The sequence below is a fragment of the Chaetomium tenue genome, assembly GCF_020726465.1.
Source record: "Chaetomium tenue strain MPI-SDFR-AT-0079 chromosome Unknown F5144scaffold_3, whole genome shotgun sequence".
Lineage (NCBI taxonomy): Eukaryota > Fungi > Ascomycota > Sordariomycetes > Sordariales > Chaetomiaceae > Chaetomium > Chaetomium tenue.
In genome coordinates, this window is record NW_027117331.1 from 688,125 (window position 1) to 705,175 (window position 17,051).

At 55.0% G+C, this 17,051-nt stretch overlaps 6 protein-coding genes across 6 annotated transcripts; 5 read left to right on the forward strand and 1 right to left on the reverse strand.

Moving 5' to 3' along the window:
• Positions 1-70: 70 nt before the first annotated feature.
• F5144DRAFT_161703 (uncharacterized protein) lies at positions 71-801 on the forward strand. Its single transcript, XM_066782550.1, has one exon. The coding sequence runs from the start codon at positions 115-117 to the stop codon at positions 634-636; it is 522 nt and encodes a 173-aa protein (XP_066644274.1). The 5' UTR covers positions 71-114; the 3' UTR covers positions 637-801.
• Positions 802-6,336, forward strand: F5144DRAFT_644463 (uncharacterized protein; the record flags this gene model as incomplete). Its single annotated transcript, XM_066792847.1, has 10 exons — positions 802-1,156; positions 1,199-1,615; positions 1,683-1,983; positions 3,515-3,929; positions 3,995-4,688; positions 4,739-4,816; positions 4,883-5,247; positions 5,327-5,396; positions 5,463-6,058; positions 6,104-6,336. Coding segments are annotated over exons 1-10 (3,432 nt in total), but the record flags the coding sequence as incomplete, so codon positions are not given.
• Positions 6,337-9,328: 2,992 nt separating this feature from the next.
• On the forward strand, positions 9,329-10,099 carry F5144DRAFT_475446 (uncharacterized protein; the record flags this gene model as incomplete). Its single annotated transcript, XM_066785029.1, has 1 exon — positions 9,329-10,099. A coding segment is annotated over one exon (771 nt), but the record flags the coding sequence as incomplete, so codon positions are not given.
• A 778-nt stretch (positions 10,100-10,877) lies between these two features.
• On the forward strand, positions 10,878-12,786 carry F5144DRAFT_161846 (uncharacterized protein). The gene is made up of 2 exons (XM_066782552.1): positions 10,878-11,279; positions 11,345-12,786. The coding sequence occupies exons 1-2, from the start codon at positions 10,989-10,991 to the stop codon at positions 12,566-12,568; spliced, it is 1,515 nt and encodes a 504-aa protein (XP_066644277.1). The 5' UTR covers positions 10,878-10,988; the 3' UTR covers positions 12,569-12,786.
• A 1-nt stretch (position 12,787) lies between these two features.
• F5144DRAFT_161778 (uncharacterized protein) lies at positions 12,788-14,444 on the forward strand. The gene is made up of 4 exons (XM_066782551.1): positions 12,788-13,409; positions 13,463-13,556; positions 13,613-13,998; positions 14,062-14,444. Exons 1-4 carry the CDS (start codon positions 13,172-13,174, stop codon positions 14,286-14,288), a joined length of 945 nt encoding a protein of 314 aa, XP_066644278.1. The 5' UTR covers positions 12,788-13,171; the 3' UTR covers positions 14,289-14,444.
• Positions 14,445-14,599: 155 nt separating this feature from the next.
• F5144DRAFT_486056 (glycoside hydrolase family 61 protein) lies at positions 14,600-15,544 on the reverse strand (the record flags this gene model as incomplete). The annotated part of the gene is made up of 1 exon (XM_066785527.1): positions 14,600-15,544. One exon carries the CDS (start codon positions 15,542-15,544, stop codon positions 14,600-14,602), a length of 945 nt encoding a protein of 314 aa, XP_066644279.1.
• Between the last annotated feature and the right edge of the window lie 1,507 nt (positions 15,545-17,051).

Below are 17,051 nucleotides of genomic sequence, written 5' to 3' on the forward strand. Positions count from 1 at the left end.
GGTCGTGCCTGTGGGGAAGGGAAGGTACCAGGTACCTTACTTGGGGCTTTGTACAATACGACTAGGAACCGTTGGGTTTCCTTGGGGGCACCAAATGTTACCGTCGGTCTGGATATGACTAAAATTGCGAAATCGACCCAATGCATTACAGAGTATGACCTTCGGCAAAACCGGTTGGAATTGGGCGTGCAGTGTTTGGGGGAGTTGGGTTGGCGGAAACAAGGCATCGATGATCGGCTTTCCTACATTCGATGGCCGCCGAGCCTTGCAACTTGGTTGTTCAACTCTCGAATGCTGCCCTGTCGTTTGGGTCGGGCCCGGCTCAGATACTTACTTCTGTGGTTAGGCACCGTCGCATTTTGCGCAAGAAAGTTGGCGGCTCAAGCGACTCCTTCAATTGTTGTGCGATATGAGAAACCTGGCTTCCATTTCCAGTCCTCTTTGTTTCCAGAAACGCCCCTCAGGCAACCACTGTTCACCGGCCGACTTCAAATGACCCCGCCAAAGTCTCGTTGTTCGCATACGTTGCCCTCTGCCTTCTTGGTTCTTGCGATTTCATTTTCTTTTCACCTTCACTTGATTGTTGAATCTCCACCGCGCTTAGGCTCGGCCGCCCGAGGTCTCTCAACATCTTGAGTTCTTTACTCAGGTACCCAACGAGTGATCCGCCACGGGAACTAACCACAATGGGTTCTGGCTCGACCAGGAGTCGATGCCGCGGTTGTAGGACGGTGAGCAGTAAAGGTGATATCTGGCTCTGTGTACAGTGCCGCGATTCGTGGTGTGATGCGTGCTGGGAGAAGGAGAGAGCGCACAATCCAAATTCTGGCAACAACGTAGACGACTCCGATGACAACGATGACAGCGACGATCCATTTGCGCGCGACGACCAGATGATCATTGGAATTCACGAGAAGGTTTCCAAGGAAGTCTACAACAGATTGTCTCACACATTCGCTCCCCAATCAGTCGATCGCCGGATACGCGCCCATGAGACCGAGTCGGAGGCGAAATGGTTCGGCGTGAATCGTGGCGAGGGCAATCACCTCTACTTTGGGGACACCACCAGACTTACGAGTATCATCAACGACAGCTGGACAGCGGATAACCCAGACCAGTATCCGTGCATTGCGTCCTTTGTGGGACAGACTGGCATGTAACACCCTCGCTCCCGTATCTTTCGACGGCGGACTAACAGTAATTGTGCAGGCGCTGGGAAAAGCACCATCACCCGAACCCTGCTCGATCTTCAGCGAGCGGTTTCGGGTAGAGGTGACGACGAGTTTATTGTCCCTATTCCTGGCCGCCCCGGCGATCCAAATCCAACCACCGGAGATGTCCATCTTTATCCGGATCCTAGCACGCAATGGGGTTCTACCCCGTTGTTGTTTGCAGACTGCGAAGGCTTGGATGCAGGAGACAAGACCCCGGTGGCTCTGAGTAACACAGCAACAGGAGTGGACAGGGTCCGGGCATTCCGGGGGAGAGCAAAACGCAAGATTACATGGGTTTCGGGATCGAAGCAGCTCAGACGAGATGAAGTGGTCAGACAACTCTTCCCGAAAATTCTGTACACTATCTCCGACGTTGTGGTCTTCGTCCTGCGCGCATCCAGGTAAGATGTCCAATCTTGTCGCTGTCACGCGTCGGTCCCTATACTGATAAAAGCCCCGAGCAACTAGAACACTTGAGAAGGTAGTGGCAGATCACTTGATTCCGTGGGCTGCCCGGTCGATGTATAGTTCACTCAATCAAGCAGCTCAGCCACACGTCGTCATCATCATCAACGATGTAGATTTTACCCTCCCGAAGGAGGAATGGGATCACAAGACCTCGACGAAGAAATATCTCGAGTCGCTCGGGACCTCGTTTCACAACTACAGGGAACTCACATCAATAGTGCAGGGCCTCCCGCCGACCGTGGCCGCTGGCATCCGCACACATGCGGACCTCTTGAAACATTACTACTCGTCCGTCACATTCGTCAATATTCCACAAAAAAAAGACGAGCACCCTCACTTGGCTATAACGGGGTTTGCGGATGACACCAACCTCCTGGTGTTTGGTCGAAACCCCGAGGCCAACGTCCGGCAACTGGAGGCGGCGTGGGAAACATGCATGCGATGGGCGGACAGTCGGGGGATGAAGTTTGCCCCGGAAAAGAGCGAACTGATCCATTTCAACAAGGGACGACGGCAGTGGACAAACCAGCTGGAACTCACTAACCCAGGGGGAGGCACCAGCCCCGTCAGACCGAAGGAGTCTGCCAGGTTCCTGGGAGTCTGGCTGGACCGGAAGCTCAACTGGAAAGCCCACCTTGCGGCGGTGGAGAAGAAGCTGAGGACCCAGAGCTATGCCCTGTCGAGGCTAGCGGCATCGACGTGGGGACTGGGTCTAGCCAAAGCGCGAGAAGTGTACACAAAGTGCATCCGGTCAGCGCTGGCCTATGGCGCATCGTCGTTCCACATTCCCACGGATGTGGGAGGCGAACCGGTGAAGAAAGGCATCACCAAGGCCCTCGGGAAGGCCCAGAACAAGAGCCTGAGGATTGTGGCGGGAGCCTTTAAGTCTACCCCCATCCGTAACCTCGAGACAGAGACGTGGGTACCACCGTTGGACTTATACCTAAACAAACGGCTTGCAGATTTCGAAAACCGACTCCAACAACCCGATCTGGACGACGGCCAAGGCGGCAAAAAGACGGCGGGGAGCGTTATCCTTACCGCCTGCCGCAAGATACAGCAGAGACTCAGCTCGAGGAGGGGCAACAGGGGCCGACCGCGAACCTTGAGACCTCAAGGGCCCACGGCGGTAGAGAGAGCCGCGAGCACGATCATGCGCTGGACGGGGGGAACCATAGACACGGACAAGGCAGTAGAAGAGGCCTGGAGAGCGAGGTGGTTAAAGAAACGGGACGGCAGAGCAATCACCAGGCCGGCGGACGACTTTGACCATCAGCGGGAGACGCTATTCCGGAACGAAACCCTAAGGAGGCATGACGGTCTCAGCAAGGCGAAAAGCTCACTGCTCATTCAAATCCGGACGGGAGCAATAGGCTTACGGGACTACTTGTTTACACGGGAAGTCCCGGAGGTTCTGACGCCTGCCTGCGAATGTGGCGAGGGACGAGAGACTGCCGAACACCTGGTAGTGTGGTGTTTGGCCCCACCGTTGACTCGAAGATGGGAGAGAACTGGAATTCGGACACGACGGGACTTTTACTCAGTTCTACACGGTATCAATCCCACGACTGCACGGCTTGCGAGGAGGATCCTCGACTGGCTGATGGACTCGGGGAGGCTGCCGATGTACAGCTTGGCCAGGAGGCTCGAGCTGGAAACGGCGGCCTGAAGCGCCCCCGTTCGGAGGCCAGGAGGCCTCCTCTCTTTGTATACGTAGACTCACCAGAACGCATCGTTCCTTGATTGTTGGTAGGGGTTTTTCACCCGGCCCGGGAGGGCACGGTTTTCCTGTACACTAAATAGCAGAGGGTCCGGCACGCCCTAGGGCATAGCGGAGTATGAATAATAATAATAATATTCCACAAAAGACCTACCTCATGAGGATGGACGCCCAACTTCGGGCTCTGTATGGCGTCATCAAGGACAGATGCTCGCAGTCACACCGGCGCAAGGAGGAATCCAGGGCATTGCTCAAGGCCGAGAGACTTGAACGCGTTCTCGCTGCTGCGTTTGACCACTTTTCACAAGGAAACGAGAAGCCATTCAACTTCCTCCAAGAGTCGCTGTGGCACAGCCCTCTCCCAGGCGGGCTGCAAGACAACTTCCTCAGGTTTTTCCGGGCGTTCCAGAGGTCGGTCAAGGGCACGAGCACCGAAGCTCAGCACGACGCAGTGCAGCTCTTCAAACAGATGGCTTCCATCCTTGTCTCTCAGATCTTCTTGGATACGGAGAGAGAAGAGATTCCAGGTAAGCCACTACCTACATATATCCGCACCTTGCCGCAGTCTACTAGATGTACTGACCATGGCTAGGCGCTTACGACGATCTTCTCCTAGACTACTACGGTCGTCCCCTTCGACAAGCATTTGACGCATGTTGTGATTCCTCATTGCATTGCGCATTTCGCCGTGATGGTGGCGGTGCGCGATGCCATAACGTCAAGTCCAATCACGGCGACAAAGGCCATCAAGACGCCGATGGCAAGTCTCTGGGCAAGGGCGAGTTCGAATTTCAGGCCGGATTTGAACCCAAGAGTTTCTACAAAAAGTGGGAGAAAGAGATTGTGAAAGAGCTCAAGGCTCTCAATAGTGCACAGAGGAAGGACGAGGAACACCGACAAGACAGCGAGGACGCAAGTCATGGCCGTGAAGCCAGGGCTGCAGAAGTCCATCGTGAGCGCCTGGCGTCATTCTTGGCCAGTGCGGACACAGCGGAATTTCAGGATCATCATGTTTGCCTCTGTTGTCTCCGACACAACATGCCCGAATATCCAATGCGTTGTGGCAAGGTGCTTTGCGCAGCATGCATGAAGACTTTCAGGAGGTCTACCCCAGTACAAGCAGTGAGCGACTACCATCTGCCGAGGACTACACTTTGTCCATTTCATTCCAAGGGCGAGCCCGATTGCTTATTGCAAGATGATGAGAAACCACGCGGTGCTGGAGTGCGGATACTTTGCTTGGACGGGCAAGACCTCCCTCCCCCGCTCAACCTTTTCTGCGTTCTGTCATGCTAACGGTGACTAGCGGCGGTGTGAGGGGTATCATCCAATTGAGATTCCTCGAAGCAATTCAAAAGGAACTTGGGAAGGACCTGAGAATCCAATGGTTCTTCGATCTCGTGGTGGGCACAAGGTACTACCTTACGCTTCCGCCAAAGTCTGGTTTCCCTCACTGACGCAAACAACCTTGTCGCTGCAGCACGGGCGGAATTACCGCTTTGAATCTCTTCGTGAAGGATCGTCCCCTTGATCACTGTATCAGGGATTTCAAGAGGCTTTGCGGGCGGGCCTTTTCTCCGAGGGAGCTTAAGGGGGTCCCAATTCTTGGAAAGCTTGCCATGATGAATCATGGAAGTGTGTTCAAGACGAGGCCGTTCGAATCCATCCTTCAATCCCCAGACGCGCTGGGAGAGAATGGCCTTCTCTTCGGTGGTCCTGGCAACCCCAGGCAGCGAGGACGCGCGAGAGTGGCTGTGACTACCACCGACCAAACCAGCAAACAGCGACCCACGGTTCTTGCCAACTACAATAGACCTCGAGAAGCGGGAGAAACAGGAGAGAAAGGTGAGTACAGCTTTTTTGGCCAGCCTGGTTTCCCCACTTGACCGCCTTACTGACCAAAAGGTACTTGGCCTGCCACCAGCGGCAACGTCGACCCCGTACGACTTCTTCCGTGAAGCAATGCCAAGCGGCGAGATGAAGATTTGGGAAGCGTGAGTATTCTTGAGGACATGAAGCGACCAGAGTTTGAGCTAACGTGGGTCCTCTTCCCACAACAGCGCGCGGGCGACATCCGCGGCATTCCCGTACTTTAAACCTTTTCTGAAGGACGAGCTCAAGCGGGAGTTTGTTGACGGAGGCTTTTACCACAACTGCCCTGTAAAGATTGCGATGAGTGAGAAGCGCCTGATCTGGGGCGACGTGCGAAGGGAGGACCCTGACATCTTGCTGTCACTCGGGACTGGAAAGGGCCATCCCACCCAGGACAACTCCGTCTTTCGACCAAGTTTGGCAAGGATTGGCAGGCGCGGCATTATAGGCAAGACATGGGAGCTCACAGCGGGCTTGCTGGAGAATATCTTTGCGGGCCAATACACTTGGAACGAGTTCCTCCGCGAAGCCACTGAGCCACACCGCAAGCCAGAGGTTCCGGAGTTCACCAGCCGCTACATCCGGCTCAACGTCGACATTCCCGGAGCCGTGCCAAAGCTCTACATGTCCGACAAGATTGATGACCTGGAGGGATGGGTTCGTGTTGCCGGGGTTCCAAAGGCGAAAGAGATAGCGCATCGGTTGATTGCGAGTTGCTTCTATCTTCGACTGATCTCTGCGGATCCCGTCAATCGGAATTCCCAGGATCTCGTCACAATGAAAGGTTCGAGCTCGCATTCCCCGTCCTAAGTGTCTCTCGTTAACTCAGTGCGCAAAGGGATGATAGAGTGCAGATTCGGCGGCGACAAGGCAAGGGTGAAGGCGCTAGGCGGGTTCCTCCGCCGGTTTATGAACGCCGAATCCGGCTTTTCTCCATCATTCCTCGTCCAGACCGACTTTGACGCGAGCCGGGGAGCGGCCACACAACGGGATCAAGGCGAGATCAAGGTTTTCACTGCTGAAGTCATGACGAGCATGGGTAACGGCATCTTCCCTCCTCTTCCAGTGGAGCTCACGGCAGAGCGAGCTAGTATGTTCAGGGTATCTATGCGCCTGGAAGAAGCCCTTGTTTACGCAAACGATGAGGCATACCTGTCTATCAGCGGGTTTCCCCGGTGTCTCAAGACGGAGGGTATCAATGAGGAGTGTAGAGCGAACCGAAAGGACTTCGGGAATCCGTTGTTGCCGGATTCGTCTGTTGCGTGGGGCGAGCCTGCACCACCTCCGCCGTACGAGCTGCGAGACAGCACGGGGCTTGATAGGTAGCGGGGATGTACACATGTGCAGGAAATGGAATAAGCCGGGTTCTGGCCGCGTAGGGCCCTCGGATGTCGGCGTTGGAGATCCGAAAAGCAGGGGTAAAAAGCCAAGCTCTGATCAAAGGAACTTGAACACGAACAAGCAGACTTATAATTATGATTATTGGGCGATTTGGCTGATTGGGAATGCCAGTCGACATGTGGTTGCATGCTGTTCATGCGTCCAGGGCGAGGGGGTCAGCAACTTGACGCCAGTCGCCTTTGGCGTCCTTCAACGGTTGGCCGGTTGCTCAATCGATCCAAACCCGACCCATCCGTCTTAAATATCATCACTACAATGGCCGGCAAATAAACGCCCCCCATGCGCCCTCTGCGTTTTGTGTTCGGAAACAGGCCCTGTTGTCCAACGTCATGCACGAGACGAGCACCCAGAGTGTGCCAGCGAGACCGAGGTGCTGGTGAGTTGTGACTACCCGGATCATTGGTCTAAATCTTTGATAAACTGGGGTCAGATGTGGGTTGCTTCGTGCCCAGCCAAGCTTGACGTCCAATGCACCACCCATACATGTGACCTTGTTCATCACACCAGTTCCTCGACCGTCTCCGGGGCCAAGTTTTGTTGGTCGTGTTAAAGGGGGAAAAAAAAAAGAGAAACGACGCCCTCATCCCTCCCTCACAATCTCCCTGATCCCATTTCCGCCCCCGACCTCCGGCCGAGAAACCCCACATCTAGAGGCCCTCATCCTTTAAATCCACCTTTGGCTTTGGCACCATCCCCAGAGTTTGACCATTATAGACGCAACAATGGGTTGTTTTTCGTCGAAGATAGACTTGCCCAAATACGAGCGGACACCGGCCGGGCTCGCCCGAGCAGAGGAGGAATACCGAACAATCCTCAAGGACCAGCGACAGAAACATCCCACAGATCCGAACCACTCCGATATCTTAGGGACACTATCAGTGCTCAGCCAGATACTGAGTGAGAGGGGCAAACACAAAGACGCCGAAAGAATCCGAGAGAATCTGCAAGAAGCGCTGGAAGCGAAACGACGGCCCTCACGGCCGATAAAAAAATGATCGCACGGTCCATGTGTCACCATCATTTCGATTGACAATTTCGGCTCCTTTCCGAATACGGACTTGACCCTACCGGACCAAAGGTTGAACGAGGTCCTGGTTTGCAGGAGCCTACTCGAGGAGACTTTGATTCACTGCACCACTCCAACAGGCAACTCAGTCTGGTTCCTTCATTACAACGTCCTCAACTCCCCTAGTCAACACTCTCACGGTGGGGATCGCAGGTGGAAATCCCTCGATTTGAGTTTCATGATTGCCTAAATCAGACTTGGTATCAATTGTTGAAGATTACGGGCTTTGCGGCATATCTCCTTCTATACGATGGCGGTGGACACGGGTGGTGACAGTGATGGAGAGTTGATCAAAAGGGGTTACCTAGGTACCTAGGGAGCTTGAGCCTGTTATTAGAGGCACTAATTAGATGGTCTATAACCTTGAACCGGTGCGTGGCCTTATCCTCTACCCAAGGGAGGGGGGGCTTTCATTTTTCGGTTCTTCTTTGTTTCCTCCACTTGTCGGAAGTAGCTGAGGTATTTAAACAAGACGTCAAGGGCTTCTCAACGGGGCATGCAACATCCAACTCATGGGCTTTCTTTCTCACTCGTAGGAGCCGCTTCAATTAACGTGACTATGTGTCAATGGCCCTCTCAGATCAGAGGGCCGCCCAGATCGACGCGTGGATACCACAGTCATAGGACTGAAGGTGTGGTAGCAAGGGTTTCCGCCTGAGCCATCCCTCCCCTATTACAGAACAATCACGAACAGCTAGTGATCCATGGTGTTGGCATTTGTCTTATTCTCTGCGTGATTTGTCGGAAATTCTTGGTTGGTAGTTCTTGGAGGCAGCTTGTGCTTGTTCCGTTTGTCACCTAAAGTCACCTCGCTCCTGCTCGGAACATGTAAGTGAGCACTAAACAACTCAACGAGACCCCAACCAGGCTGCAGGGCCGCGGGGACTTTTTTTTTTTTTACCACCTTAAGTTTCCATTTAAACCCTCTCTTAATTCCTTCAACCCCCCCACACTGCCTAAACACGCCCTCCATGCCGCCAATTTGGAGATTACCACTCCCTCGCCCACATCCTACCGACATGTAATCAACCGACCAACCTGCCTTTTATGGATACAATAGCTGCCCCCCTGCCGCTTTATGGGCCGACCAGACTCATGGGCCCCGATCCAACCCCCACTGTGCCCGATTCCGACTTGGGCAGCAGACCTTGCTTGCTCCTCAACCTCCCATTAGAAGTACTCCACCTGATTTGCGACGAACTTCTTCCCATCACCGGGGCAACAACGACGAATCAAGTATTAGGGCGGATAAAAACCAAGGACCTGTGTCCCTTGTTGCGGACATGCCGCACTCTGTATCAATTTGCTTTTCCAAAGCTATACCAGACCATGATAGGTGGCGCCCGAGGATGGCGGCCCAGAATCGTCAAGGCTCTGTCCACTTTTCAAAACAATCGGGAAGCGGCCGGCATGGTCCGAACGATGATTTTAGATGCAAGCGATTCCACGTACATTAAGTTCTCGTCTGAAGTACTCCAAAGATGCTACGCCCATTTCGATAATATGTTCGGCTGGCGCCCGCCAAACCAACCCTGGTACGAGAGAGGCCCGGACGATCGGAAAGACTACCACATATTAGTGGCCACGATGGCCTTGGTTTATTCGGCGCCCAACCTCACGGAACTATACCTTGTAGTCGGCCACAACTGGGGCCATACTAACAACCTCTTCCTCAACAAGCGCGCCAAAGGGCGGATCTCCACCCCCAAATTTACGCTCCCCTTCCTGACCACTGTCGTCGTCGACTACTCGGGGCCTGGCGGTTATCCGGCCTGTTTCATTCCGTCCCTCGACGGGCTGCTGCACAGCGCGCCCAACCTCACCACACTGCGCCTCAACTGCAGATACAAAGGCGGCCAAGTGACGGCGTCCTTGCCGCAGCTCACGACATTAGACCTGTGCAGGACCAGCGTGTCGACTCGGAACCTGCGAAAGCTGGTGCGCCATAGCGCCCGGTTGGTCGAGTTTCGCCTGACGCACTGGGGCTCTCGCGGCCGCCGTCGAGGCATGCCCCCCGTGTCGCCACAGCAAGCCCTGCACGCTCTGGCGCCCGCCCGCCTCACCCTGCGCCGCCTCACCCTCCACACTTGGATGCCCGAGGACGACTGGTGGGGCCTGAAAGCGGGAGAACGGTTCCCGCTGCTCGATGGCGTGCGTCTGGCGGATCTGTTCCCCGCGCTGGAGCAGCTGTCCCTCGATGTCCGCGCAGTGGCGGGGCTGCCGGACTTGCTGGCGGGGCTGGAGCTACTAGAGGAGCTTACGCTGGTGAAGGCAAAGGCGTCGCATTACTGGGAGATAGCGACGTTTATACAGAGGGTGCGGGTGTGCGAGTGGCAGCGTCTTCGGAGGGTTAAGATGAGTGACTTTTGGTATGACCACATGTACAAGAATGACGGGGCGAAGCAAGGGGAATGGGAGGCGTTGAAGGAAATGCTGGAGATGCTGGGCTTGAGAAAGGCGGTGTGTGAGGAAAGGCGTATTAGCAAGAAGGTTGGGGCTGTTGTGGTTGGTGTGAACTTCTTGGCTGAGTTCAGTTCGAAGACGGTGAAGCGTTTCGCGGACGAATGGGGCCTCTAAGAAGAACGAAACATTTATATCTCTTTGTCTTTTGGTTTCCTACCGGTGAATAAAGTTTCTTGTAACCTTATAACTATTGAAAAGTCTATAATACGCCAAGTACCTAGGTACCTACCTACCTGTAGGTACCTAGATCCAGTCGCCAGATGCCTAGGTAATTATACCTAGGTATGTGGGTATTCACCTGTTTCAATTGTAACCGACCTAATCAACCGTAATTGATCCTGAACGGCCCCCGAGTCCACACGCTTACGTTGGCTGGTATCTAACTATCTTGTCCATGTCGGGAATACGCTACATGTAAGTAGGGGGACACTCATATACATACATGTACCTACCTAGGTACCCACTCATAACATCAAACCCTAGACATCTTGGATATTGTAAGGGATTGCCGTTATCGTAGATTTGACCAGTCTCTTTCGGTGCAATGATTGATTATGGAAACCATGGGGCCGAGACGAGGTATGTACGAACGGTGTAACCATTAAGCCAATCCTTTCGGTGGATAATTACCCGAAGGATCGGCCAAGTCGCAGCATGTCCATACCCGCCTTTTCCACAACATCGAAATCAACGGCGCGCACCTCGGGTCTCTCGGAACCACATCAAGGCCATTCTTAAAATACAGATTCCCGTTTCGATTTTAGACAGACCTTCTCCGCCAAAGATGGCCCAACAAACCCCAAACCCGGACGCAGCAAACATCCATTCCCTAAGTCAGTGTCCCTGCAGCCTTCTCGACTTGCCCACAGAACTGCTCGTCCAAATCTGCCACTGGGCACTCAAAGACGCCGAGAAGGATAAGAAGCCTCCTTATCACCCGGACGACTGGCTCCGGCTGGGACGAACTTGTAAGCGCTTCTACGCTGTTGTCCAGCCCTTCCTCTACCGGAATATAATCGCCGGGGAAAACCACACTCCGTATGAGCACCATCGCCGTATCAATCTCGGGAAGCTTGTATGACCTCTTGCCTAATCTTGTTGGCTTGAACCTTGGCCGAAGCTGACATATGCTCCTGTTAGTTCCATCGGCTCTGGGCCAACCCCGGCCTCAGACCTCTCGTCCACCATGTAACCTTAAACTCTGCCACACGGCCTGAACCGAGCTCCCGGCCACGGCTCGACTTAATTCGGGGGAGTGTCGATGAGAACCGTACCGGTTTGTCGGCGGCTCTCAAACAGCACCTCGGCATAGACCTGGCGGAGGCATCACCGCCCATACCGTCTACCATGGCGCAGTGGTGCCGGGAGAGCGCCGTCCCTCTCTTCCTACTGTTGTCCATGACGCCGAATGTAACATCAGTCGAGATGTACATGCATTGCGGGTGGGACGTGGACCACGGCCTTGCTCGGAAGTTGTCTGATGGCACCTTTGTGCCCAAGCTGGTGTTCCCCAACCTAGCCAGTCTTCGGATATGGAGCCACTCCTGGGCTGAATCGTTGATGCGGGAGGGCTGCAGATGCCGAGATGGCATTGCGTGCTTGCTTGCCGCCGCCCCGAATCTTGCCTCACTCGAGCTCAGCGGCTTTGGTGTCCTCGAGGGAGGGCTCCCTCTCCCGTCTCGGCTCGCCTCCTTTGCCTTGATTGACACGCACTACGCCTCGGGCAGCGGTCTTGAGGTCATGGCTCGCCAAGCTCCACAGCTTAAACGGTTTTACGTATTGCGCGAGAGGAAAGGCGGCGTTGGACCGCCACCACCACACCTGGGGGCCGAGCTTTTGCAGCCCCTCTCTCGCTCCCAGGTAGCTGGCACGTTGGTAACTTTGGGACTGAATGGTTCACGACTGGAGGCAGCATCGTCGGTCGACTTGGGGAACTTCGGGGCCCTCAAAGTGTTGGGTATCAACTGTGCAACAGGTTCATGGCCGGAGAGCAACCTACTCATCAACCTGATCAAACGTTGTAACCATCTTCGAAGTTTGGTGCTGGACGGCGCCGATATGATTCCTCGAGAGGAGATGATGCGGTTTGCACACGCCGTCTCCCTATCGGAGTGCCCAAGTCTACGACAAGTCCTGCTCAACATTCGGGATGTGCGTTACAGTTGGAGACCCCAACTGGCACACCTGGCGATACTGCGCGGCAGGGCCCAAGCCCGCCTTAGGGAGATCACGAAGCATCCTGTCCCGGATCTATTTGCAGCCGGCAACGTGGAATTCTTTTTACATGATGGTCGCAATAAGGGAATGCTTGGGTGGTTTACGGAAATGGAAGCCGGATCGGCCCTTCTTTCAATATTTGTCTAGGATTTCGTACAGTTTTGTTGGGTACTCAGATCCAACCGTATGGAGAACACGACACGGCGCCCGTGAGAATGGTAAATACTCGTTTGCCCTCGATACCTAGTTATTCCCAGGTGTGCCACCCGTTACTATGTAGGTCGACTGGGGGCTGTGCGCGGGCGGAGTGGATAACCGAGGAGGCGAGAATGAATACGAGAAGCCAAGAGAGCCCGAAAAAATCACTCAGGGGTAACGTAACGCAACGAACGTCTCCGGCTCACTGCCGGACTCCACATAGGCATGTTTTGAGCCCATGGCCATGGAATGGATTACGAGGTAGGTAGTCGTACGAATTAGGACTCGTGAAGCCTATGACTTCATCTGGTCCCAAGTCCGACCAGGAGTGCCACCCTTGATGCCGGACCGCTCTTGGAAGCTTCAAACTCACCGACCCCCACAAGTCCCCTGTCTCACTCCATGTCAGCTTTGGAGACCCACTGTACTTATCGAGGTATATGCTTAGCTATATAACCACCGACATCTCCTATAATTCCGGCCGGTCTCAAAACCTCGAACATCACTAATCACACCTGGTCCCTATCGTCCCGTTTACAGGAACATCAAAACATGCGTTTCACTCCGTTCATCATCACGGCTGGGCTCTCCGCTGCGGCCAGCATTCCCCGACAAACCAGTACCTGTGAAAACCCCATCAAGCGTACAGAATGGCGAGAGTTGGACCCGGCTCTCCAAACTCAGTACATCAACGCTGTTTTGTGTCTCAAGACCAAGCCCTCCGAAATAGGTCTTAACACGGCACGCTACGATGATTTCCCCTATGTGCATACCCACCTTGACAAAAGCAGTGCGTATCATTCCAATACCCTTAATACCCCGGCCAAAGCTAACCACCCACAGTCCACACGGTGGCCATGTTTCTCCCCTGGCACAGGATGTTCGTTCAAGTCTACGAACAAGCCCTGGTCAATTGCGGCTACACCGGCCCCATGCCGTGAGTCTCCCTGCCCACCACACCCGAGATCCAATAACATGACCCCGATGTTATAGCTATTGGGATTGGACCCTCGACACTGCGGATGTGACCAGGTCGCCTATTTGGGACCCGATCCACGGATTTGGCGGCAACGGTGACCCAAGCGTCGACCCCTGGACAGAGAGCAGCAAGAAGAAGTGCCTTGTGGACGGACCTTTGCAGGGAGTCGTGCCCGCCTACACGATGGGAGGATATGAACCGCACTGCCTTGCCCGGAACTGGAACAACGGGACCGCCTTTCCTGGAAACATGTTCGCTCAGCATTACACGACCGAGGCTGTGGCGACCATCCACGCTCTTGAAGACTATGCATCATTCCGCTACCAGCTCGAAGGCGGGCCTCACGGCGCCGTCCACTCTGCGGTTGGCGGCGATATGATGCCTGCGACATCCCCGAACGGTACGTGTTGGCATGGCTGGTACACTTCCCTGCACTACAAAACTAACGTCGACTATATTTCAGACCCCATCTTCTTCCTCCATCACACCCAGGTCGACCGGCTGTGGGCCCTCTGGCAGCAGGAGAACCCCGCCGCCCGGAACATGGACTTTGCTGGCCCAAAGACCCAGGACCAGAACACCACAGAAGCCACACTCGAAGATATCATGCCGTTTATGGGTATCACGCCAGATATCAAGGTGGCAGAGGTCATGGAGATTGGGACGCCCCGATTCTGCTACAGTTACTAAGAATGAGTGCTTTGGTGGGTTCGACCGCTTCTCATGACTATTATGGAAGCTTTGTTGTAATTAGAAAACGAACTAAATTCATCCTTTCCAAACATCCCAAGCAGATACAGATGAGAGTTTTATTTCGAGTTGCCGCTTTTCTTACCGAACCTTGGCTAGGATATGGGGTCCGGGGACAAGACAGAACAAGCATTTCATATGACAACGCAGTGCATTGCATTCCAGAGTATGCTCATGGTTATCAACAGCCAAAACAGAATATGTACAGAGAATCCCAGGGATCACCCTCCCGATACGCCCACCCACTGAACCTAACTCCGGTCATACCTCCCCCTAGCCCTCGGCTCCGCCGTCGGTGAAGCCCCCCCACTGAACGGCGCCGTCTCGGTCCCCCTCAACACCACCACCGGCGTCCCCTCCGCCTCAAACAAGCTGATCGTCTGCTCCGCATACGGCACCGGCGTCGCCCCCGCGGCCACCGTCGGCCCCGGCACCACATACGACTTCAACCCAGCACTCACATTCAACCACACGCCCGGATCATCCTCCTTATAAAACTCCGTCGCCTCAAACCCATCCAACTCCATCCCCCCCTCCTCCCCCTCCACCCACAAATTCATACACAGCGGATAATTCTGCGCCCCATCCTCCTCCGCCGCATAATGCAGCGCAATCACCTCATTCCGCAACACATACGGCCCCGTGGCCAAACCCCTCGGCACCTCCACCTGCCAGCTATTATTCGCCGCAATCAACACATCCGACGCCCACCGCTGCCCAGGCACGCCCCCATTAATCCCCGCCCCCTCCACAAACTCCAACACCGGCTCCGAATCATCCACCTTCGTCCACCGCAACTCCCGCTTATCCACCCCCGTACACCCCGCCTCACTCCCCTCCAAACCCGCACACCCCGCAAAATACGTCAGCACCGGCCCGACGTGCCCCACCGGCCAGCCGTTCCACTGCACATGGATGCGGTCGCCGGCGCGGACGGGCGCGTGCGCCGCGGGGCTGGTCCCGTCCCGGTGGCAGATGATGTCGGGGTGCGTGTAGTTGGCGGGGGTGACGAAACCGTCGTCGGTCGCGGACGTCCACCACCCGACGCGGGAGGCGGTGTTGGACTGGTTGGGGCGCGGGTCGAAGCCGTGGTAGAGTTGGCCGTTGATGAGGATGTGGGAGAGGTGGGAGTGGGCGAGGACGGGGGTGGTTAGGGGGAGGAGGGGGAGGAGGGTGCGGAGGAGGGGGGGGGGCATGGTGGTGGTTTTGGTGGTGGTTGTTGGTGCGGTAGGTGGTTTGTTAAGATGGTGTAGGTTGTGGTTTGGTAAGGACGGCAGAAGACGGGTTGTCGAGTGACGACAGTGGCCGGGTTTCAGATGCAAGGTATAGTAGAGAACGCTGGAGACGGGCGATCTTCGTGTCGTACATACATCAAGTTGCCCGGGACAGAATGAAAAAGTCTGGGGAGGAGACGGGCGGCATTGCGCCCTATTTACCCTAATTGCACGATTGTGTTGATCCTGGCCCCTATCCCGGGTCAGCATCGAGTTGGCCCGGGAGTACGCCGTCCGCGTCAACCGCCGTTTGTTAGATACATATTGCGCCGGGAATCCGCCCGGCTCATCGCTGCATCCCTAATGTGCTCGGCATCGCGTGGCAGTCTTGTCTGCCGTCGCTTGCACCCTGGTCCCCGGGATCCCGAGACGCGGTTGCATGTCTCATTGGTGAGCGTCTTCTCTCCAAGTGAATCGAAACATGCTCTTTTGCATCATCATCCAAGTCGTTTGCGGGATGTGCTGATTCAGGGACCAAACCCGAAGGAAGATGCAGATCTATTCCTAAGTGTTCTTGCTCTCCCATCTTCCGTGCTCGAACAATGGGGAAATTCCCAAAGCCGATCATGTGGAGGAGGAGGGTCTGGAAATTTCGGGACTAACCGTTGCGGTACTTCTGCCGTTTCTGGTATCCTGCCACGGCCGCCGAGTTCTGTTCCTTGTCGTGCATGTTATGAACATAAAGCTCTGCCTTTCCGGTTAAAACAGGGCACAGCTGGCACTCGTCGCCTTGAGTCTCCCCAAAGTGTGGATCGAATTGCTTGGACGTTTGCCGAGAGTGTGGGGTGCGTTTCATCTATCTGATGTGAGTAACGCTCCCCATTCGTCCCGGGACTCCAGTCAAGGATTTCTTGCGCATCCAAATGATCGGCAAGTTCAATCATCTGGCGGACGGGAACAAGGCCCGGTGATTAACACGCGGGGTCAATTTGGGGCCGCTCTCGAGTTGGTCTTGTGCCGCTCGAACAATGACTGCCTTTTCCCCTGAGCGCCTTTGCTGCTGATGACATGCATCGCCCTAGAGACTCTCGGGAGGTTGTGTTTCTCGAAGCTTGGCGTATGGTGCGGCTCGTCAGAATTAACTAGCGCAAAGTCCCTCAGTCGAGGGATCGGCCAAATCCGTAAATGGACTGGTTCCCTTGTTCCGGCATGTAAGTGACCTTCGTATTCTCCTTGTTAATATCGATATGGTGTGCGGCAGTCTCCGAAGGTGGTCCCAGTACTGTTTTGAGGGAACAAGTGACGCAGTCAAGGCAATGTAGCGTGTGGCCCCAGTGCTGGTTTTCAGCTGCGAAAAAGGGGTTCAGGGGTTAGGTTCCTTTCCACTCAGATTTCGCAGCAGTTCAGCGCTTTGAATGGACGAGCCATCAGCTCCAACTCCACAGCCCAGTCTCGGCTCTCCCACCAATAACCGGAACCTTAACCGGAT